This window comes from Neovison vison, chromosome 9 (genome assembly GCF_020171115.1).
Source record: "Neovison vison isolate M4711 chromosome 9, ASM_NN_V1, whole genome shotgun sequence".
Lineage (NCBI taxonomy): Eukaryota > Metazoa > Chordata > Mammalia > Carnivora > Mustelidae > Neogale > Neogale vison.
This window is the reverse complement of record NC_058099.1, coordinates 4,161,355-4,184,711: the sequence shown is the minus strand read 5'-3', so window position 1 is coordinate 4,184,711 and position 23,357 is coordinate 4,161,355. Positions and strand designations below refer to the sequence as shown.

At 58.3% G+C, this 23,357-nt stretch overlaps 1 protein-coding gene across 3 annotated transcripts in view; it reads left to right on the top strand.

Annotated features, from left to right (window-relative positions):
* The window catches only part of NTNG2 (netrin G2), a 64,534-nt gene that overhangs the window by 23,085 nt on the left and 18,092 nt on the right, over nucleotides 1-23,357 (top strand). For all 3 annotated transcript variants that reach the window (XM_044264624.1, XM_044264623.1, XM_044264625.1), the window contains one exon: nucleotides 6,266-6,909. In XM_044264624.1, the coding sequence (XP_044120559.1) occupies nucleotides 6,266-6,909 (644 nt within the window). The remainder of the gene's footprint in view (nucleotides 1-6,265; nucleotides 6,910-23,357) is intronic.

The window sequence follows — 23,357 nt, the reverse complement described above, 5'->3', positions numbered from 1 at the left end:
AAAAAATCTGTCAGCTGCTAAACTGTTCCCTGGGCCTGCCCACACGCCTGGGTGGCAGTGCGATGGGCTGTCTGCCTCCGGGTGGAACCCGAATCTCAAGGGAGCGGCCCAGGTCTGGAGGCGGCGTGTCCTTCCCTTCTAGGTGAAGGGCAGAGTTTCCTGAATTGCCCCTGAGCCCGACTCCCCGGCGTCTGGTCCCCCCTCGGCCACTGGGAAGCAGTGTGACCTTGAGACATTGCTCGGCCTTTCCTCATTTACAGAGTGTAAATGGAAGGACCCCATCTTCCAGGATAGCGCACGGGCGGGGCGTGGACCCTGCTTTTGTGCTCAAGCCGCAGGGTTGGTGACGGCCGGGATGCTGTCCCTCCACCCGTGGCTGGGGAGCTAGGACCGCGTGAGGTGCTCGCCACGCGGCCCCTGCTGTCGTTCTCACAAGGGCCCCAAGGAGTCAGCCTGCCCACGCCCCTGGAGTCCATCCACTCCACCAAGGTCTCCCAAGGAGCCCCCAGGAATGCCAGGGTCTTGGCTGTCGTGGGGAAGGAAGCCGATGAGGCCACTGCCCTCACGCCGCTTCCCCTGCAGAGCAGGCGTTGAGACTTGACTCTGGGAAGCAGAGAGACTTGTACATGGCCGGGGGGAGCCTGGAGGAGGGCTGTCCCATTTGCTTATCCTGCCACAAATCCAAGGGCCCTTCCCACCATGTTCTGGCCGCTGCTGCCCACATTCCCCAGACCCGCCGCATCAGAGCCCGGTGACTGAAATTTCATCTCGACACAGGTTAGGATGCAAGGCTCGTCCGCACAGAGCTGTTTATTCCTCTGCCCGAGACTTGGTTACGACTCCGGTGTCCGCCCCTGCCCAGGCTCCTTGGTAGGGGCCCTGAGGTCCAAACAGCCAGACTTCCCCTGGGCTCGGTTACCAGCGTCCCTGCTAATAGCCAACTTTCCCACTCAATTATATTTTTTTGCCCGGAGCTTGTCCGCACTGTTTACAGCCTGGCCTCTGACTCCCAGCTGCACCCTTTGCACAGAAAATAACACAGGAGCAAAAGCATTCAAGAGACCATTGAAAGGTCTGAAATTGGTGGAACGAAATGGTTTCTCCATGGAAGAGTTCTTTCCGGGCGACTCCTGCTCAGCGTCTCCGTGGGTCTGTTCCCATCCCACTCCCTGGCGCTGTTGTCCTAGCTGTCCGCCTTCCTCTCGCCCTGCACCCCTGCCTTCACCCCTCCCAGTCACCCCCACCACCTAACCTTGTAGGTGACTAGCCTTGGTGCGTCTGCAGAGACAGGAAAGGCATGATAGGACGGGCTCAGTGTCCCCAAGATCTCCTTGGCTAGTCCCACTCTGTTCGGAGGAAGGGACGTGGGGGCTGGCAGGTGCTCGGATTCTCCGTCTGTGAAGAGGAGGTAATTCTGCAGCCCTGCCCCCACCCCAAGGGGCTGCTGGGAAGATGCCATGCAGAATGGCTGTGATGTGCCTCGCCCAGCTTTGGCACCTGGTTCAAACTCGCTGAATGTCATGGTCGTTACCCACTTCTGAGCCCGCAACCCCCCAGGCAGTCTGTGTCTGGTGTGAAGTCCTGGTTTTACCGTGAGTGAGCCAGTTGGCCTCCGCCTTCCTTCTTCCCTTTGAAGGTTGCTGGGGAGCTCCTGAGCTCATGTATTGGGAGCTGCTCTGGAATAATTACTGCTGCCATTTGGAGAGGTTTTCTAGGTATTTCATACACATTATATCACATGCTGTTGGATGAGAGACTACATATTCAGAGAGGTAAAGCAACTTCCTCAAGGTCACACAGCTTTAATGGATAGAGCTGAGGTTAAAACCCAAGACTTTCAGACCCCAAAGCCAGTTTCCTTAACTGCTCCAGAACAGGGCTTCCTCACTGGGACGATAGGACCCCATGAGTCCCCAGAGTTTGCATAGAAAACGTCGTGTGTTACATATTTTGGAGGGAGAAAGTTTCAAAGATGGAATCACGTATGGTTTTTATTTATTTACTTTTTGGGAAATATTTATGAACTGTCTAAAAAAATAATTACTGCTTTCAATAATATCAAATGTTGGCTTTGGTATCATCTTAAAAAGTTTAGGGGTGCCTCCAACACCCCGAACTTTCTCTCTGGCTTTAAATCAGGTGTTGTCTGGATTGTGTTTCATGATTAGTCTGACCTCACGGAGATGGGTGGAAATGTGCGGACCAAGAAGGCGCACAGCCGCGGGCCCTCCAGCCCGGCCCCTCCCTCCCACGTGCCGTCATGAGCTGTCAGATTGAGGCACAGCTCTGGGGGTGGGGGGCTGGGGGTCAGCTGGGCTCCCAGGCCCAGGCTCCTCCTTGGGAACCCTCACTAGGGGAGAACAGAAGGAAAGCCAGGGAGAGAGCAATGATGCTGGGGAAGAGCTGCCGTTTCAGCAGGGACAGCGCCTTGAACAGGAGACGCATCCTGCACCCCGAAACGGTTAAATGGAATTCCAAGATCTTGGGGCAGGAGGGCGGTGCAATGGAGAAGAAAAATAGGAGGGAGAGGGAGAGAATTGTGCTGGCGATGGCTGGGGATTTATTTATCGTGCTCGCTGTTGATTAAGCCCGCTCAGCAGCAGGCGCGGGGCTGGTAAATACACAGGCTGATTCATTACTTTCTGACCATCTGCTTCCCGGCCCGGGGGGCGGGGGGCCAGCGGGCCCCGCAGGTGATGGCAGCGTGGTGTCGGCAGCCGGGCCGACCCCCGTCCCCTGGCAGAGCTGGCCGTGTCAGTCTTGCAGGTGACAGACAGGCCAGCACAGCCGGGAGCTGTGTGGGATCCACGGCCCGTGGTGGGGACTGCCAGGAGGCTGGGCAGGGTGAGGGAAGTTAGGACGGGGGATGAAGGAGGACTGGGGGAAGGGGAGGTGTGGGGTGATTCACAGCAGTCCGGGCGTGACGGGAGTAATACCAGCATTCAACATGAAATACAGTAATACTAATCCAATGGTCATTATATCAATGACTAATTAATGGGATGAGAGTAGTAACTGTAATTGAGTGAGCGGCTAGTGAGGTCCAAGCCCTATACAGAGGATTTACTATGTTGTCCCAGATAACCACAGATGTCCCATGATGGATGACAAGTGAACTGGGTTTAAATAGGGAGTCAGGCAAGGAGGGCTTCCTGGAGGAGGCGCGTGGGGGAGGGGCTCTGAAAACGCTGAGGAGGGAGAGTGGCTGCGGGAACATAAGCTCAGAGGTAAGAGGGGTTGAGGCAGCCAGAGAAAGGGCACAGCCTTTGGCGCTGGGTGGATAGGAGTTATCGGGGTGGGCAAGGCAGCTTGATGTCCGGTACCCGTGGGCTCGACACCAGGCTTGGAGAGCGACGCTCCTGACAGAGGGTCTGTGGAAATCATCAAACACTCACATGTCAGTCGTCCCACCCTGACCTTCCCCTCGCCCCAGCTTCGAGGCGAGGCACGCGTTTGTTTGCTAGGGCCCAGGTGGTGTCGGAGATCTATCTGCTCGGGGCTCTGGCAGCTGGAATCTGACTGACCCCTGAAGACCAGGGCGGGTCTGGTTTCCTCAGAGGCCCGTCCCCGGGGCTGGCAGGTGGCCGCCCTCCTGGCCACCCTCATCCTCTTCTTCACGTGGTTTTCCTCCGTGCACGCTCGCCTCTGGGGTCCCTCTACAGATCTCCGTTTCCTCTCTTTCCAGGGACCACAGTGGTGGTGGGTCAGGACCCACCCTGACGGCCTCTGTCGGGCCCTCTCTCCAACCAGTCACATGCCCACAGCCAGAGGTCTAGGGAGACACAGTGCAGCCCCCAACAAGGTGCCGGGGGCAGTGGAAGGGGCCCTGGGGGTGAGAGGAGGGGGTTGCTGGATGGTGGGCAGGGATGCCAACCTAGGCGCAAACTGTGTCCTCCTGCCCCCGGTGTCCATGCGAGAGCTCTGCCGCAACTCCATCCCAAATGGCATGACCATGACCAGAGCCCATTCTGCCTCCGGACTGGGTGTCCTTCAGCGCTGTCAGCCGAGGGACTGGGGTGGGCGCTGTCCCCCACCCCACAGGCAGGCTTGCTTCCTTTAGTCACCAGGCCTGGCCTCTGCAGGCCAGTGAACCAACCCCAGGGGTTTCTCAGCCCCTTCCCATGCGGGGCGACAGTGCAGGGTCACTCCTCTGGAGCTCAGGGAAGCTGGGACCTACAAGCTAGACCCCTCTCCCTGCCGGGAAGCATGTGAGGACACTAGTGTTTCAGGACAGCCCCGAGGTTGTCTGGGACAGGAAGAGTTTCCTCCTCGAACACCACCTGCTGCCAAGGAGGCCTGGGCCAGTCCTGCCTAGTCCCGGCCTCCAGCAGTTTCACCATCTGCTGAACGAGGCCTTGGACTCGGTGGTAAACCCCTTCCATCCTGAGGTTTGCGGGTCCTGAGAATCAGCAGGCCTGGGCCAGGTGGGGTGACGATGGCACCACAGGGGACCAAGGACAGATCTATTTTGGTCGAGGAGGGCTTTGTGGAACCTGCCTCAGTAAAACCCTGGGCCAGCCTGCCCACCGAGGACCCCTGGGCAGCCCGGGAGTGTGTCCCCCGTTAAAGGGCATCAGCGGCGAGGCTGCCGTGGTGTTGCCGGTGGGGGCCTCAGCTCAGCTGCCCCCCAGGGAGGCAACGAGACCATCCCCCCCACCCCGTGGGAGCCGAGGGGCTCATCTTGGAGTGAGAGACTTTAATTCAGATCCAAGCTGTTTGTCTCTGAGCAAACCAGAGACGTGAAATATTCATCACAAAGAGATAGAAGTGGTCTGGGCGCTGTGGTTCTTCATGACAGTTTTGGTTTTTTTTTTTAAATTAATAGACCCTGTTTTAGAGCAGTTTTAGGCTTACAGTGGTGCGAGTTCCCAGTGCTCCCCTTGCCTCCCCCTACTACTCACATTTGCACTGGTTTGGTACGTTTGTCACCGCTGATGAGCAACGCCCATAGTTACGGTCAACTGGAGTCCTTAGGTCCGTCGGGGGCCGTTCTCAGTGTCGTCCGGCCGGTGGGTTTGGACCGATGCACAGTGTCCTGCCTCCACCACGACGTGTCACACAGAATCGCTTCACTGCCCAAAAATCCCCCCATGCTCCTCCTAGTCACCCCTCCAGCCCCGGGCAGTCCCTACACAGGTGACGTCTCCAGGCCTCCGGGTGAGTTCACGCTGTGAGCAGACTCGGGGAATGGATCTGAACCATCAGGGAGGGGAGCCACAGCGGGTGCCCGCGGGGCCCAGGAGGGGGGCTGCCAGCCTTCTCGGGGTAAGACAGGAGGAGAGAGAGCAAGCGTGGACAGTGCCCCGTGTCCCGCAGCCAGCATCCACCCCTGAGCCTGCTGGGCCTGTGCCAAGCCCTGGGAAATGATTCGCCCCCTTGAGAGGACCCTACAGGCACTCAGTGTCCTCCCAGGGCGCCCCGACTGCACACCAGGCGAGGACATCACCCGCGAGGCAGAGGCGGGCCTGACTGCCATGCTGGGCAGCAGAGCGGCCCAGGTGTGGCTCCCAGCGCCTGGTGGGTGCCTTGGGTCAGGGCCCCCCACCTTCCCGAGCCCAGGTTCCTTCATCTGAAGCCTGGAGCCTGGAGCTAATCATCGCATTCTTTGTTGGGGGGTGAGACAGCAGGCGGGAGAAATGAGACGCCGAGGTCTATAGCTGGCCTCCCGTGCCTGGAGCTGCAATATTGGCCGGGACTTTGACTTCCTCTCCCACGGCCACGCCTGTCCCTCTCATGCTGCTGTTGTAAGGGTCAGGAAGGTGTCTTGGTGTAGATGTTTGAAGAGTTAAGAACATGAGTAGGAATTTTCAAAGCAGACAGAGGGGAAGGGTCCATGGAGGAGAGGGAGTGCCATGTGCGTAGGCTCGGGAGGGCAGGCAAGCGGGTGCGGAGGGTAGGAGTGGGGGGGGCGGCTGGGCAAGGCCGCCGGGGTGGGGGGGGGGGACTGAGAGCAGGGCCTGCAGGTCCCGAGGAAGGACGGACGGACTAAAGAATTGCATTAAACAGGTGGGACTTTAGGAGCCACAGGGGGCTTCGGGAGTGGGAAATGGGGACAGATCACCAGCCCAGGGGAGGCTCCTGGTGCTTGGACCCCAGAGCACAGGTTCTGCCTCGTGGGGTCAAAAGCCCTGGCGGTGCGCCGTGGGGGCCCGGTGGGTTGGAGGCTCCCCGGGCCCCGCCCCCGGCCCCGCCCCGGCCCTGCCGCACCCCCCCCCCCCCCCCCCCCCGCGTCGGCGCCAACCCCTCCCGTCTGCTCCTTCCACAGGAGAACCCTTACCTGTGCAGCAACGAGTGTGACGCCTCCAACCCGGACCTCGCCCACCCGCCCCGGCTCATGTTCGACAGGGAGGATGAGGGCCTGGCCACGTACTGGCAGAGCGTCACGTGGAGCCGCTACCCCAGCCCGCTGGAAGCCAACATCACCCTGTCGTGGAACAAGAGCGTGGAGCTGACGGACGACGTGGTGGTGACCTTCGAGTACGGCCGGCCCACGGTCATGGTCCTGGAGAAGTCCCTGGACAACGGGCGCACGTGGCAGCCCTACCAGTTCTACGCCGAGGACTGCATGGAGGCCTTCGGCATGGTGGCGCGCCGCGCCCGCGACCTGTCGTCCTCGGGCGCCCACCGCGTGCTGTGCACCGAGGAGTACTCGCGCTGGGCCGGCTCCAAGAAGGAGAAGCACGTGCGCTTCGAGGTGCGGGACCGTCTGGCCATCTTCGCCGGCCCCGACCTGCGCAACATGGGCAACCTCTACACGCGGCTGGAGAGCGCCAAGGGCCTCAAGGAGTTCTTCACCCTCACGGACCTGCGCATGCGGCTGCTGCGCCCCGCGCTGGGGGGCACCTACGTGCAGCGGGAGAACCTCTACAAGTACTTCTATGCCATCTCCAACATCGAGGTCATTGGCAGGTAAGGAAGACCTGCTGGGGGGCGCGGGGTGGTGACCTGGGTCCTGGGCTGCCGCCGGGCTCTGGGGTCAGCTGGTACTCAGGTGGTACCTGTTTCCCAGGATGTTACCTGGTTCCTGCGATGTCAGCTGATGCTTAGGATGTTACCTGGCTCCTGGGACATTGTCTGGTACCTGGGGTGGTACCTGGTGTTACATCAGAGGGGCTGTCTATGGTGGCCAGGGCTGCACAGACAAGACACCTGGTTTTTCCATGGAGGGAGGTGAATTATGGCTGATAATGTCCTCTGGAGGGCCTGGAGAGCTGGAAGGTCTAGAGAACCAGTGGAGCTGGGCAGTGTGGACAGGGCTTGGGTGAAACCTGGGCACTCAGGAGGTGCTCTGTAACTGTCCAGCCTCTTATTGAATTGGTGCTTGTGTCTGGGGGTCCTCAGGGCTGCCCTCAGGCTCAGTGATTTTCTAGAAGGACAGAATCTAGCAGAACAGTACACTCTCAATTACAGTTTATCACACTGAAAAGACATTAAAATCAGCAACCCAAAATGGTACGTGGGTGGCTCCTGGAGACACCAGTGCAAGCTTCCGGTTTTCTCTCCCAGTGTAATCCTGCAGACCGTAGTCAGTCCTCCTAGCAATGATGTATGATAACGTGTGACGTAGCACCAGCCAGGGAAGCTTGCCCACGCCTTAGTGTCCGGGGTGTTTTGTTGAGAATTGATCGTGTAGGCATGGCTGAGTGCCTGTATGGTTGACCTTGGTCTTCAATCCTTTGACCTAGAGGCCCCCTGCCCTAAATCACATCAAACTAACTAATGTGTCCCAAAGCCCCAGGTAAACAAAGACACTCTGACCAGTCAAGACATTCCAATCTCTCAGAGATGACCTCACGGAGGCTGATAAAGGGCCAAACTTGTCTTTGGCATATGCAGGGTGTGGACAGCCCACACCTGCTGAGCTAATCCTTTACTCACAGCTTTGGAGAAGAATATATCTCCAGGCCACTTTGGGTGGAGGCAAAAAACTATGTAGATTAAAAAAAGCCTTTGTTCCCCGGGAAAGGTGGCAGATGATTAAGTGATTGCAGGATACCTGAGTCATTTGTTCCTTCAACAGATAATGTGCGGGTCTGTGGAGGCAAGAGCTCTGCCCCTGAGCCAGCTCCCTAACACCCTGGTCTGCCCTCAGGAGAGGCTCGGGAAGGCCTCATCCCTGGGTCAGCGAGGCCTCCGTGATAGGGAGCAGCCCTGTGTGATGCTGTCCTCGTTTGACTCTTGGACAGGCAGCCTCAGCGGTACTTGAAAACTTACTAGAAATGTACATTCTCGGGCCCCACACCAGACCTACTGCATCCTAACCTCTGGGGTGGGACCAGCAATCTGTGTTTTAGTGAACCGTGCAGGGAATTCCGATGGGTGTTCTAGTCTGAGAACACTGGTGCGCCCGGTGGGAGCATGGTTCTGGAGCCAGACAGCCTGGCTGGATTCCCGGCACTGCCAGCCACTAGCTGTGAGGCCCCGGACAAGGACCGTTCTGTGGCCCAGTTTCCCAGTCTGTACAATGGGGATGATAACAACCATGTCCTTCTCATGGGATGGTGGTGACAGTTAAACAGGCTAACGTGGGGCTTAATTGGGATAGGGAGCTTGGCTTGGGCCATGTGGGCAGGGGTCCCACCAAGAACTCCACTAGGACAACATACACTGGGGGCATCTTTCCACAGCAGGCTCCAAAGACCCCAGGTATAGAATTGCTGATGAGAGGAAAAAGCAATTTGTTGCATGGTGTGTCCGGTATAACCCCTTTTCTGTAAAATGTATAATACACCCGTGTGCATAATTTCTACATCTTGGGGAGGCACTGGAAAGAAATCTGTCTGGACACAGGAAGAGCATCAGGGCTTCGGGGCAGAGGCTGGGAGCTTGTGTGCTGACCGATCACGATGGTCCTGCCTGCAGAGTAGGGCTGTCATTTTCAGCTCATGTTTGCATTTTATTTCCTGTGGATTCTGTGTGTGTATAACGGGGCGGGAGGCAAGGCAAAGGCAAGTGGTTGATGAGATGGTTCAGGGTCAAGGCTGGCAGATGCACATGCGGGGTCCTGTGGTTCTGACACCTGTGACTTCTAACCCTCCCCCACTTGGGGCAGGATATGTTAAATCAGGAATGTTCTGGAAACCACCTGACAAATGGCCACTGTTGTGGAAGCTCGGGGTCAAGGATGAAGCTCTCTGATCCGTGTCCAGGCTATGGGACACTGGTCCTCTCCGTGACCTCTGTCTGCCCGGGGGATGCAGTGGCTGGTATAAGACCCTTTCTTCACCCGCAGTCCCAGCGGGCTTAGCAGCGTGGTGGTGGGAACCAGAGCGGCACACCTTCTGGGGATTGTGGTCGCCTTTCTGATCTGCCTTTAGCTGCTGCAGGAGGACCCCCCTCTTCAGGAGTCTGGTCAACGGCCCTCCTTCCACCTCACTGGGCGATCGAGGGCAGGTGAGCAGGTCCCAGCCCGACCCCTCTGTGCCCCTCTCTGTGCCTCAGTTTCCCACTTGTAACTTGAGGACTGGGTACCTGGAGACCACGTCTCCCTGGCAGGATGGCAGGGCGGCCCCCGCTCAGCAGCTCCCAGCTCCCCTTGGCACCCAGCCTCTGCGGGCGGCGGGGATCAGACGTAGTGGTGGCGAAAGTAGGGCTATCAATTCACTGAGGGAGTAAGTACTCTTCAGGCGGCTGGTTGGCAGGAAAGTGGCAGCTTGGCTTATCGATTAATTAGGTCTGGTTAGATGGTTCAGCAAACGGCTGCAACTTCCTCTGCTTTTCCTTTTTAAATTCCGGGTGGTAAAGCACAGCAGTGCCAGGAAGCCAGAGAGGGCCAGGGAGACAAGATGGGGCCACAAAGGCGTATGGAGGAATCGCCCAGATGGTGCCCTTGATGTTTCTGAGTGGGCACCTGGGGGACCTGGGGGTTCTTGGGTTCTGGGATCTCAGACTGAACCCGTTCTGGGATTTCCTGAGTCTCACAGCCCGACTGCCTCCCCCTATAGCCTGCCAACAAAAGTAGCTGATACTTACTGAGCATTTGCTACAGTCGCATTGACTGAGTCTCACTGAGCTCCGAGCTAAGGTCTGCATGGGCATTTTCTTATTAAATTAATAGTCATTTGACTCCCCAGTGGGTTATTGAATTGCTAAGATCCCACAGTCAGAGAACGTGACATTGAGTAAGCCGGACCTGATCCCCACCTTGTAGAGCTTTCGCTATAGAGACAGCACTCCCCTCTACCTCCTGTTTTCAGACACAGAGGCTGAGGTCAGGGAGTATAAGGAAATCACACAGCTAAACTAAACACCAGACAGCTAAGACTCAACCCAGGCATGGCCAAGCTCAAGTACATCTCTGTATAGGGCCATCTCACTGAGCAAAGCAGCTGGAGAAAGCCCAGGGACCTGTGGAATGAGGCACAAGTACAGAGCAGGGGTGAGGGGAGAGGCTTCAGCACCTTGAGGCCTCTGCCCCCACTGGCCTTGCCTCCCTGCCTCCCGGCCTCCCTGCAGGCCCCTGCAAAACAGCCTTGCCCATCCTGCCCACTCTGGTCTGGGATAGAGGGAAAGGGGGGTGGGTCCTACCTCTTACTCATTCCCGTTCCAGGAAGTCCGGAGGGGGCAGGGAGCTCTTTTCTCTTCCGCACACGGGGAAGCTCGGGTGTGGAACCTGAGAGCATCAGGGTTTAACTGCGCAGCAGATCCAGGGTGACATCTGGGTGGGGAGGCGCTTGATCATCCCTTTACTGTCCTTGGAGCAGAGACAGAACCCGCACCTCCGCCCCAAGTGGCCAGCACAGCAAGGCCCAGACCCGGCCGGCACCCCACAGGAGAGCTAAGATGACGCGTTCCCCAGATCCACCGCGACGAGCCTCGGATCCTGTAGTTTGGAGCAAGGTCCAGAAAACCATCAAGTGAGCTGGAGAGGCAGGGCACCATCACTGATGAGCTCGATCTCCTTAATCCAACTGGGCCTCAGTGTTCTTATCTGCAAAATGGAAATTCAGTAACTCCCTCACCAGCTCCTGATGAGGATTCAGTGAGCCGGTGTGTGCACAGAGCTGATCCAGCGTCCCCTTCCTCCCTAGGTGGCAGGAGAGGTAAGGGAGGGAGGTGTTGGGAGCCAGCGCAGCCTGGGTGGGAGTCCACGGCTACATCCATCCCCAGAAACCGGAGCTCAGAAAAGATGCAGGGAAGCGTGCGTTCTTGGGTTAGTGCGGTGGCAAGCCTATGTGTCTACAGGGGCCCGGAGGACAACATCCCTGGGTGATGCAGACCCGTAGAGACAACAGGGAAGAGTGCAGTCTGTGGAGAAATGGGGAGAGCAGGCCCTTCACAGAACAAGAGACCAAATATTGCCAGGTCTTCTGAGGTTACAAGAGAAGGCAGGTAGCAGGTATCTATGTAAGGTCTCTTGGTTTTGGGTTTTTTTTTAAGATTTATGCAACATAAGCAGGGGGAGTGTGGAGAGGGAGAAGCAGGCTTCCTGCTGAGCAGGGAGCCCCGCATGGGGCTTGATCCCAGGACCCTGAGATCATGACCCGAGCCAAAGGCAGACACCTAATGACTGAGCCACCCAGGTACCCCAGATCTCTTGATTCTTAAAATTTTGGCACTTCAAAATTATTTTTGAAAACCCTGCAGGTACAACAAAAAACACTGGTGGCCCAGGGCAGTTTCTGAGCTGACCATGCGCCCCTCACGTGCTGAGATGTCCCTGTTCTGTCCCAGCTGTGACAGCAGAGCCTCTGTACTAATAGGATTCAGCAGGCCCCCAGCAGGGTGGGCACCCAGGGGCTGTGGCGCAGGCAGACCAGCAAAACGGTGTTGCCAGTCCCGCCTACTCTGGGTCTAGAACAGAGAGTAGACGGAGGTCATCCAGTTCTCAGCCCTAAGCCCTGACCAGGGGCAAATTCCCCTGCTCAGAAAATTCTTGGAGGCTCCAGGGAACCAGGCCAGCTAGGCCTTTATCACTGGGGACAGAGAAGGAGGAGTGAGTTCCCTGTTCCTGGAGGTATTCAAGCCCAGCAGCGTGGTGTTTGTGGGAGATGATGGAGAGAGCTCGGTGGGTCACATTAAGGTCCTGTGCACCTGTTCCATACAATGATAATTAATGTTGATTAAGTGAGCAGGAGCTTATAGATACCACTTAGAAATTCAGCGAGTGTTAGATTACAGGCCTTGGGTCCTCACTGCCTTTTTACCCAGGAGGAGCTTGGAGCGGGGGGAGACATTCTCTGTCCCAGACACAGTGCTGGGCCCCGACGGGCACGTCTGACCCCGGACTGGCGGAGCCTCCCGGCTTCGCCAGTTTCTGCTCTGAGTCCCTGGGCCGGTGGACACGCCCCTGGTCTTGTCCCCTCCCCCTCCTCCCCACGTCTCGCTTTCTGGTCTTCTTCCACAAACGTCCTGTCCCTATTGATCACCCGGTAACTGGAGACGGACGGAACTCAGGATGAGAATAGAAACCTCAGAGGGAAGGTTTCTGCTCTGGGTGTGAGTGGAGAGGACAGTCGGTGAGGGCGGGGGGTGCATCAGAGAGCGGCGCCTTCCCCCCCAACCTGCGTGCCTGGCCCTCCTTCTAGACTCTTCCCCGGGGCCTTTTTGCAGGGAATGTGTGAATTCCTGTAGATGCTGGGACCCCGCTCGAGGCAGAGCAGTTTCACTCCTAGGTATGACTGAGAAAGCAGGGAAGACGGGGGCGGGGGGGGGGGGTTCTGAACCTGCTACAACGTGGGGGAGCCCCGGGGACCCGAGATTGAGTGAGATAAGCCGGACGCGAGAAGGACAGCAGCCGTCTCCCTCTGCTCAGATGTGGTGCCTGGAGAAGTCAGGATCAGAGCAATAGAACGTAACATAAAGGCTTGGGAAAGGCGGGGGCGCAGAGTTACCGTGGAGCAGGGGCAGAGTTTCGGTTTGGGATGATGCGAATATTCTGGAAGCGGACAGCAGGGACACTCGTCCAGTCACGTGAATGTACTTAATACCCCTGAACCACCTAAAAGTGGGAAAATGGTAAATTTTATGTTATGTATATTTTGCCTCAATTAAAAGAAAAAGAAAGAAAATTCTTGATCTCGGGGTCAGGAGTTCAAGCCCCGATGTTGGGTGTAGAGATGATTTAAAAACATAATTACATAGAAACCTGGGGGGGGGGGTGAAGCAGAAGGAGGAACAGGTGGGTGGATGGCTTCCATGTCAGACGGTCTGGGGCGGATCCCGCCCGAGCTGTGTCCCGGGGCAGGTGACACCAGCTGTCCAGGCCTCCTTTCCCACCTTGGTAAAATGGAGACAGCGACCATGGGGTGTAAGTGAGGGGAACCAGGAAGAGGGTTTGGGGCTGTGGCTGGACCCTGGGGAGCATCTGGAAGCACCGAGGCCGGCATCGTGCCCGGGAAACGCCAGGTGGTGGGGGGCATCCCGGGGGCCCTCCCCCGCCGAGCTGTGTGTTTTCCGGAGGGTCACGCGGGCTTTGGGAGCCAGGACCCCTGAAGGACTTGCTGGGTATCGTGTGCGGTGTGGGTGGTCAGCCTGCCAGTCGGGCCCCAGGTTCTAGGCCGTCCTCAAAGGGGGCCTGTGATCCCGAGTATTTGGAGCGTCATCTTCGGGTGCTGGTTGTTTTTTTTTTTTAAACTGACATATACAAATTCCGCTCACTGGGGACGGGGATTTCGTTAGGGGTCCGTCATGTCTCCTTAGCTGGATCTGCTGAGCTTCCTGAGCCGTCCTCCCCACCAAAGAGCAGATGTGCACAATTAAGACAGAGTTGTCTGTCCGCTGAGAACTGGGGAGAACAGGGGTTCTTGGGGAACTGCATGGGGGGTTCCCTTGCCCAGGGCAGCTCCCCTGTTCCCCGCCCAGATGTGGCGCCCTCCATCAGTACAGGGGGCAGGAAGGGCTCCCGGTTCGAACGAGTCACACAAGATGTGGGGTGGGTTGGGAGTGGACCCCCGACAGTGCCAGGAGAACCGTGCCCCCCTTTCTCTTGCTGAAGGAGAAGGATTTCCTGAGAGTTCTCTCACTATCGTATTCATTCATTCCACAGATATATATATATATATTTTTTAAAGATTTATTTCATTTACTTATTTGACAGACAGAGATCAGAAGTTGGCGAGAGGCAGGCAGAGAGAGAGGAGGAAGCAGGTTTCCCACAGAGCAGAGAGCCCGATGCGGGGCTCGATCCCAGGACCCTGGGATCATGACCCGAGCCGAAGGCAGCGGCTTAATCCACTGAGCCACCCAGGCGCCCCCCACAGATATTTTTAATGCACACTTTTATTTGTGTCCTAAGGCCACCAGAACCAAGTACCACAAACCAGATGGGCTTAAAAAAACCAAAACGTATTGCCTTGCAGCTCTGGAGGCGTGAAATCTGAAATCAAGGGGTGGGCAGGGCCACCCATGCTCTGAAAGGTGTAGAGGAGAACCAGTCCGTGCCTCCCTGCCAGCTTCGGAGGCAGCCAGCGACCGCTGGCCCAGATGGCTGTCGCTGCGTCCCTCTGGTCCCAGCCTCTGTCTCCTCCCGGCTGCCTGTCCCAGCCTGGCGTGCTCACTGGAGCTTTTCTTGGAAGGACAACAGCCCCGTTGGATTAGGGTCACCCTACTCCGTATCACCTTACCTTATGTCTTAGTCATATCTGCAAAGACCCGGCTTGCATATAACTTCATGCAGCAGGAGTTAGAACCTCATGAAGGGCGAGTGGGAGCAGGTGGGAGAGAGACGTTGCCGGCAAGAGTATAGCAGGTGCAAAGGCCCTGCTTTCGCACGCATGGTCCCTTCTAAGAACTTCGTGTGACGTGGCTAGATTGTGTGAGTGCCCTAGGACAAGAGCAGAGGGGACGTGGCTGGATCCTGCCGGCCCCGCAGCGGTGGGAGGGAGTTGGTTTTATTCTAAGTTCCTGGAGAGCTCTTGCAGGATGCTAGGAAGTGACGTCATCTGATTTCTGATGCTTCGACATTTGAGTTGGGAAGGGACCAAGGAGTGGCAGGGAAACTAGGCAGGTTCTTCCAAGGCTGACACTGGCCCGTACAGGTTCCAGCAGTGGAGGAGGGAGCTGGGGGCCGTCTAGGGATGGGGGGGCTTTGGCAGTGGCTAATCGTGTGCCTGGTGGGGACGGGGAGCAGGAAGCTTCCAGGGGACTCCCAGGATTCTGGTGTGAGACCCTGGATAGATGGAGATTTTACCTGGTCACATGTGCACAGCTGGGAGGGACATTTCCAGAGGAGGTTGATTTTACATTTTTACATTTTACTTTTTATTTTATTGTACAGTAAAAATCATACCTTTGGGGCATAGTTCTATGAATTTTAACACCTGCACAGATTCAGGTGACTGCCACGACCCTGTGGTGGCAGGACACGTCCATGTGCCATGAAACTGCCTCTGGCTCCCTGTTGTAGCTGCCCCACCCCCAATAAACACAGATGTGCTCTCTGGTCGGACAGTTGTCTTCCTGAAAATGTCCTATAGGTGTGGTCATGCGGGGCGTGGGTGGCCTCTTTCTCTCAGCACAGTGCCTTTGAGGAACTGGCTGTTTTGTTGCTGGATGGCATCCCACTGTGTGCTGGGTGCCGTCCCACTGTGTGCCGTCCGTACCTCTATTCCTGTGCTCATTCAGCCGTTGTTGGGTATTTCAACTGCTTCCAGTTTGCGACGATCCTGAGTAAAGCTGCTGTGAACATTCATGCAAAGGTCTCTGGGTGAACCTAGTCTTCACTTCCCTTGAGTAAATGCCCAGGCGTGGGATCACGGTGCCTGTGATGAGTGTATGTTGGAATTTATAAGACACTGCTGCCCGGTTTTCTAGAGGGCTGTGCACGGGGAAGGGGGACCTGTGGCTCTGGGCCGCCCTGGAGCCCTCCATCTGGAGTGCAGCCCAGACCGAGCCGTGGGGCCTCTGGGGCTTCGAGAGATTCCGACTCCATGGGAGCCTTCGAGAACCCCGAGTGGGGAGACGGGAAGAGCGTCCGGCTGGGATGGAGCCCAGAGAGGCTGGACAGGGAAGGCCGGACACGGAGCACGGGCAGCCGGGAGGGGAGAGTGGCCAGAGGGACAGAGCCCAAAGCCAAGCAGGAGTGTGTGCCATGCCGCCGGGGTTCCAGAGGGAGGAGGGCAAGGCGGGTGTGGGGATTCAGCAACAGGGACATCAAAGGTGACATCCCCAAGAGCAGATGGGGTGGAGTCGGGGGACAGAAGCTGTCTTGGGGTTGCCCAAGAACTTGAAAGAAGGTGAAGGAGGGGTAAAACCGGGGTGCTGTGAAGACCTTTAAGAAGTGTGGTCCTGAAAGGGAGCCGGTGGGGAGACACGGGGAAGAGAGTCCTTCCTGCGAATGGGGGAGGTGCCCCAGTGTGGGAAGAGCCAACGGACGAGGTGCAGGAAAGGGGGAGGGGGCTGGCAGGTGGGAGGGGGGACGGAGGGGGACCTTGCAGCACATGTAAGGGGGAAAGGCACACGTACGCCACTGACAGATGCAATATTTGGGTTAGAAACCTGACTTCTAATATTTCTGGCAACCAAGGATGGCCATGCCCGCGCCCCAGACCCACCCCCCACCCGCCCAGAGGCTCCAAGAGGTCCCTCTGTGGTGACCAGGCTCTCGGAGCCCAAGGGAAGCCTACGTTTGCATCTGACTCTCTCCTCTGCGAGGTTCTGGCCCAAGGCAAGTCTCCCCCGCTTGGATCCGGCTGTTGGGAGGCTCCCCCCGCACCTGCCGGTTAGCTCAAGGCCCCACGCCGCAGGTGAGCAAGAAGTAGGCGCCCTTGTTGCAAAAGAGTAACTTGAAAACAAGGAGTCTTGTTTTCACTCACCTGAACGCAAAACTCACTCCAGATGTGCGGCCCTCATTGGGGGTTAGGGGGGGATCCTCTGGGTCTCATCTCCCCTCCGGTGCGGTCCCCACAGCCTGGCGGCACCCCACGGACGAACCCCAGGCCCAGGCCCCAGCAGGCTGTGAGCCCAGCCCCCAGTTTTGTGACCCGTGAGACTTGGAGGCGTGGGCATGGAACCGGCAGGCAGGCCGCGGAGGGGCGGTGAGAGTCGGGGCTGAGGGGGGGATCCGTCTGAGTGTGTTCTCAGGCCTCGGCCTCCGCAGCGGAGTGAGTGGGGTGGGGGCGGAGGGGTCATCCCGAAGACTCGGAGCACGTCGCCCAGCATCAAGCATGGGCTCGAGTCACAGCTGCTCCCTGCCCTGCACCGTGCCACGCCCCCCACACCCGGGGGTGTGTCCTGCCCCACCCCACCCCCACAGGCAGAAGCCCGCTTGCCCAAGCACCCGCCCTCGCTGAACTCCTCACCCCTGAAGCATGGCACACCTGCTGCTCACAGACCCAGGCTCTGGGCTGTAGGACGCCCTGAGGCCTCAGTGGGAACCCTGGGTCCCCAAGGGGCCTTGGCTCGGCTGTCTGGGACTTGGGGAGTCTTGGGGCTTCCCCCCATTCAGAGTTGCCCATTCTGAGCTTGGGATCCCGGAGGCCTCTTTCCACTCTGCGGGGCCGTGCCCTCCCTCTAGATGCCTACCCAGCCCTACACACCCCTACACACCCCACTCCCGGCCTGAGCAGGTTTCTTACATGGACTCCGGTCACCCCCCTGCCCCTCAGAGAGCGACACCACCAGCGCCAGGATTTCATCTGGGAAGATGTCTGGCTTCTCTGTATAGTGTTGCCCCTTCCGTGCAGAGGGTTTTTTCCCAAACACAAGTACAGCTGGGTCCCTTCCCCTTCGTGGCTTCCCGACCCCCTATCAAGTCCGGCCCCTGCGGCTCTGCTCCCACGGCCCACAAGCTTTGCCCCCCTCCTTCGGCAGCCTGGGCTTTTGGGTCCTCACAGACCTGGGGCCCTGATGTTGGTCCCTCTGACTCACACTGTTCCTTCTGCCTGGAGCACAACCCGGCCATCTCCGCCCTCCCGTCTGGCCGGTTCCTCCTCGCTCGGGCTTGGCTCAGGCGGCCTCTCTCTCAGGCTCCCGAAGGCTGGAGACCTGGGCAGCCACCCCTCCATGCCCCGCTCGGGCCTTCATGGAGTGTGGCGGCCCCACTGCTCGGCCCCAGTTTCCCCGGCCCCGCGTGGACACATCCGAAGCCCCGCCCCCGCCCCGCCCCAGGCGCGGAGCTGCGTGGGGTCTGGCTCGTCACCCCGTGAGGCTGGGAGTGGGAGCCAGCTGGGCACGTTGTACCTTTCTTGAATTCTCTCACTCATTCATCCATGAGCAAACGCGCTCTCCATCAGAGCAACTTGCAGAGCAGAAGGGAGCTCTGAGGCAGGGAGGCAAAGCCGGCCGGGCTTGCTGACGCCCACCCTATTGCTGCTCCCTGCCATCCTCGGTACCCAGCAGCCCTGATCACCCGACCACCCGGGCCTGGCCCTCCCTTCACGGTGGGAGGACACAAATCTGGCTTAGTAAACGGCCTGGCCAGGCTGGGGGGCGAGGTGGCCTTTCCAGGCCCTCCCTGACTGTCCCCGCTGTGTCGTCCACAAGCCACACACTCCCTTCCACCAGCCTCACCCGGTGGCTGGGAGGCTGCCTCTGGCTCTGTAATGGGTAATGGGATTTATCAATAGTCTGGAGGAGGTGATGTACGTTAAAGCACTTAATATAAAAGGACTTCGCACAGAAGCCCAAATTTGATTTGGCCAATGAACTCAATTGCCAGCCTGACTGCGTTCCAGGAGGAGCGGCAGCCGGCATTCATCCACATTACCCCAGGAAGCCGGAGCCCTCCCTGCCGCTCTGCCCTGAGGCTCCCGCCTCCTGTGGCCCCTGCGCCCAGGAGCCCTCCTCCCTCCCTTCCAGACCCAGCCCCACCCCCTGCCACTAATTCACTGGAAAAGTCCAGCATTTTACTGGGTTCCCCTTCCCACTGTCCCTAGTGTGTCCCTCTGGTCCCTCATCACCTCTTGATCCAGCAGGAGCTGTAAGCTTTCCTCCCACCATTGCTTGCTTCTGGAACGGCCGCCCATCCCTCCACGCCGGTGTGCCCCAGCCAAGCACAGTCTCTCCCTTCATCTTCCCCCCAAGAAAGGTCTATGGCCCCCAGGCCATGGTGTTCCCTTTGTGGGGAGAAAGGACACTTCACAGGTGACCTTTGGCCAGCAGCACCCTGAGACCCAGCCATTTCCATGGCACCCGCTGGCTGGGAGGGGATACCTCTGCCCCGGACTCTTCCAGGGAGCCCCAGCCCCCTCCCAAGGCCACATCCTCCCTCCTTGGCATGCAGAGCCCAGCCCTGAAGCCGTGAGCCCCTGAGTGCCCCTGGAGCTGTCACCTTCTCCCTGGTCCTGCACAGCGTGTGTCCACCCTCTTGTGCCAACACGTCCGTCCACATCCAACACGTGTCAGCACAGGCTTGGGGCGAGCTTCCCTCTAAACCGTGCAGCCCACTGACATGTCTCCCAGAAAACAGAACCGTCTTTACCCAAAGGCACAGGCTCTATCTGGCAGAGAAATGGGCAGACACCACGATTGCTTCAAAATAGTCTCTTGTCCCCAACAGCTCCAGGCTTCGGGTGTCGGGAACACGCAAGTCCTCTCTGTTCGCCTGCGTGTAATAACAGTCGGAGCAGCAGCCAAGTGGGGGGACGCCAGGCAGAGAGGACACAGCACCGAGAACCACCAGGGCCCTGGGCTCTCCCTGAGCCCCCCACTGTGTGCCCCATGGCCAAGGGGTCCCTGTGAATGTCCCGAAATCCTGGCGGGTTTGACCTTGGAGGGGAGCCAGCCCCGGGGGCCCTCCTCCCTGCTGGGCTCCAGCACCTGCCTCTCTCTCTCTCTCTCTCTCTCTCTCTCTCATTGCCCCCACCCCCACCCCAGGAGCGATGACATCACTCTTTCCGGCTGCCAGGCGTTGACCTACATTCCTCCCGCCCTCCTGTCTGGGAGGCGCTCCAAACACCCGCTCCTCTCGCCCCGAGGAGGGAAGGGCCCGCTCACGATTTTTCCGTGGAGCACTGGTGCCCGGCCCGCGGCCAGATGGCGCTCCTGCCGGCCGCTCCGGGGCACTGCCCGCCCTCCCCCCGGGGCAGGGCACTGCTCTGGTCTGGCTGGGGCCGCTGGCTCTGGGGTCCCCAGGCTCATGCAGCTGCCGAGGCCCCGGTCAGGCCCTGCAGGTGGACAGGAGGCAGTGATGGCAGCGTGCGGGTTGCCTCTTGGCGGGAGGAGCAGAGCGCGGTCCCCCAAGAACTGGGTGGCCTGGGAAGGCCTTGCCCTGGAGGTGAGGCCTGGCCCCGCCGCAGACAGTTGCTGGTCCTGGGGGCTCGGGGCTCGTTAGGGACTCATTGATTGGAGAAGGGGGCGGAGGCCTCTGTCTGGAGGTGAGCAGGAGGGCCAGCTTCCAGTGGGAGAGCGGGTACAGCCCATGCCAGGCCTTAAGAGGAGTCAGGGGTCGGGCTGGAAAGCCATGATGCAGACCCATACAGGAGCAGCGTGGCAGGTGAGGTGCCAGAAAAAGTGCTCCGTTAAATGTGAATTTCAGAATAATAAAGAAATTTTAAGTATAAGTTTGCCCCAAATATGCCGTGGGATATACTTCTACTAAAAACCTATTCATTGTTTACCTGCAATTCTAATTTAATCAGGCAACGTATATTTTTATTTGCCACCTCTGTCTCCTCAGGAAAGTGGCTCCAAGATGACAGTGTGTATATCCACCCCGTGGGGACCCCCAGGGTGTGGAGAACAGGCCAGCTGACCTGGGAGCTCTGGCCACGGACAGGCTCTAAGGTAGAAAGGACAGAGGGGGAGCCTGTGTCAGGCTGGGCACCTGGGGGCTGCCAGGTAAGGGTAAGGCCCATCTTTATTGCTAGGAACCCTCCGCTCCCACCTCTGTGACCTCTCAGCCACTAGTGATGTGCGTGGGGCTTGCTCTGTGTGGGACCCCGTGCTGTGCTCCCCACATAACGCTGCCCCTGGTTCCCAGCGGCCCTGTCCGAGGGGAGACTGACACCCGGAGTCTGGTCACCTGCCACCAGATGTAACACTGCCTGGCTCTTACCAGAGCGGCCGCTCTCCCGATGCTGGGATAACCTCGCTCATTCATTCCACAGACACGGAGAGCCCACGGAGGCCCCGCAGTGTGTCGGGCACTTGCGAGCAATGAAATAGCAGAATTGAAACTCTCAGATGTAATTCAACCCTTCCAAGCTGCAAAGGAAAGGTCTGAGTCCCGAGAAGGGACTTGTTCAAGGTCACCCTGCAAATTAGAAGCCCGGCCGTGCATCTGGATGCTGACTCGGCACCTCTCCTGCTGTCCCTCTCCTGCCCTGTCCTCTCTCTGTCTCTCATGGAGCTACTCCGGCCGGGTCCGTAGATTTAAAGCCCGGGACTCTGAGATGCGGCCGGGGGTGGGAGGGGTAGCAGACCCGGGCAGGCTGGGAGTGTCCGCCAGCCAGTGGCAGGTCCCTGGGGGCTGGCCGGCCTCACGCGGTCCCTCTGTTCATTATTAAATAATGCTTCCTGACGGATGAGCTGGAAAGTGCTGTGTCGTGGGGTCAGGTGGCTCAGGGGTTGGTGTTCTGGTGAGACTGATGGTTCTCAAAGGTCAAATTCAGAAAGCAATTCCTTGGGAAAGTTGATCCCACGGATGCAGGAGAAACATTCAGGCGGGAGGGAGAGCAGCACCCCCAGGCCTGGACACAGGCGGGGGCCAGTGCTCAGACAGGAGGTGGGAAAGGGGCTTCTTCTGAGGCTGCCCATTTCCTGTGCCAAGGCCAGGCCTCAGAATTGTGAAGGTTGTGGGTGGGGGCACAGCCTTGTGTCCCCTCTCCTGGCCTCGTGCGATCAGCAAGTCCAGCTGCAAGAGGTGGGAAAGGGGCCGTGAGGTCCACCGCAGGCACCCGCGAGCCCTGAGTTCAAATCTCGCCCGTTCACACCCAGATGCCGGGAGTGAGTTACTGACAGGAACCCATTGGCGTCTAGCCCCTCCCCTGTGACGTGGGGTATCGTGCTTTCTGGATTTTCACAAGGATTCGGTTAACGATGCACGTTTGCACAGTGCCTGTCCACATAGGAGTGCCCAATAAATTATTGATATGTGCTTGCTTATTTTTTTATTTATGTCATCTCGGGGGGCCTTCTGGAATGGCGAAGAAAAACCCCAGAAGGTCAGCAAACAGCTTGAGGGAGGGTGGGAAGGGGCGTGCCTGTGTCTGGGGGACTGTGGGTGCGTTGCCTTCCTCTGGGCCCATGTCTGTCCGACAGGCAGTCCTGGACACTCTCCAAGCCACTGTCCCCTGCCTGCTTGCGGTCCTTCTTAAAGGGGACTCAGCAGCTGTGTGGCCTTGGGCAACTCCCTTCCTTTCTCTGTGCCTCCTTTCCTTAGCTGTAAGATAGAGAGACGGCAGTATTACCGTTCGTAAGGCTCTTGCGAAGAGTTGACGTCTTCATTCCTGGAAGGATCTCAGGATCCCTGTCTCTAGGAGCTCCTAAGTTTAAGGAATGAGGAAACCAACCGGTCACAGACCACATCTCCATTGCGTCTTACGATAACCCTGGGGGGCAGATGCCACTGCTGCCCTGTTTTACAGATTAAAAACTGAGCCATGGGATGTTCCGCAGCCTTCCTAAGGTGGCATAGACATGCCAGGCTAGTGTGACCCGGGGCCGGGGCTCCCATTGTGCAATCACCAGGAGAGGCGGGAGGAAGCGGCGCAGACCCTGCCTGGTCCCCGCGGTGTGCGGTTAGTGACGTGATGTGGCGGGTGCGTCACTCCTGTCCATTCGTTCATTCCCTCACTCACGGGTGACCGGCACCCCCAGTCCTCAGTAGGCAGGTGACCACCATGGGACTCCCGGGCTCCGTGGTGCCCCCACCCCCACTGGCCACCAGGGAGTTCAGGCACTGAGTGTGACTCAGGCTTCGGGCTGCCTTGATTCAAGTTCTGGCTTCTGCCCCTTCCCGGCGGGGGGACCTCGGGCCATTCACACCCCCATCCCGGGCCTCAGTTTCCCAATCTGCTCAGTGGATATGATAATGATGTGTTGTTCTTGGGATTGCTTGGAAAGGCCCTGCTCCCTTTCCCGTGGGGCTCTCAGAGCCGAGCCACGTGTCGGCCTCCTTCGCCTGCAGCCCTTGGCGGCCCTCTTTAAGGCACAGCGTGATAACATTTGATGCGATAGTAAAACACGCCTCTGAAGATTTCTAGGAGAGAGAGGATAATAAAGCCCTGTTTCCCGGGCTTCGGTCACTTAAGTAACCGCTTCACAATTTTCCCTTATTTTCCCGCATTTCCCCAGTTATTACCCATCCATTCATTCATTCATTCATTCGCAGCCTCCTGAGATATAATTTACCATGCAAGGCACCCATTTCAAGTGTACGATTCAGTGACTTCAATCTGCTGACAGACGCACCCAACCCCACAGGCAGGCTTTCCAACACTTCCATCACCTTAAAAAGAAGCCCTGCCCTCCTCCCT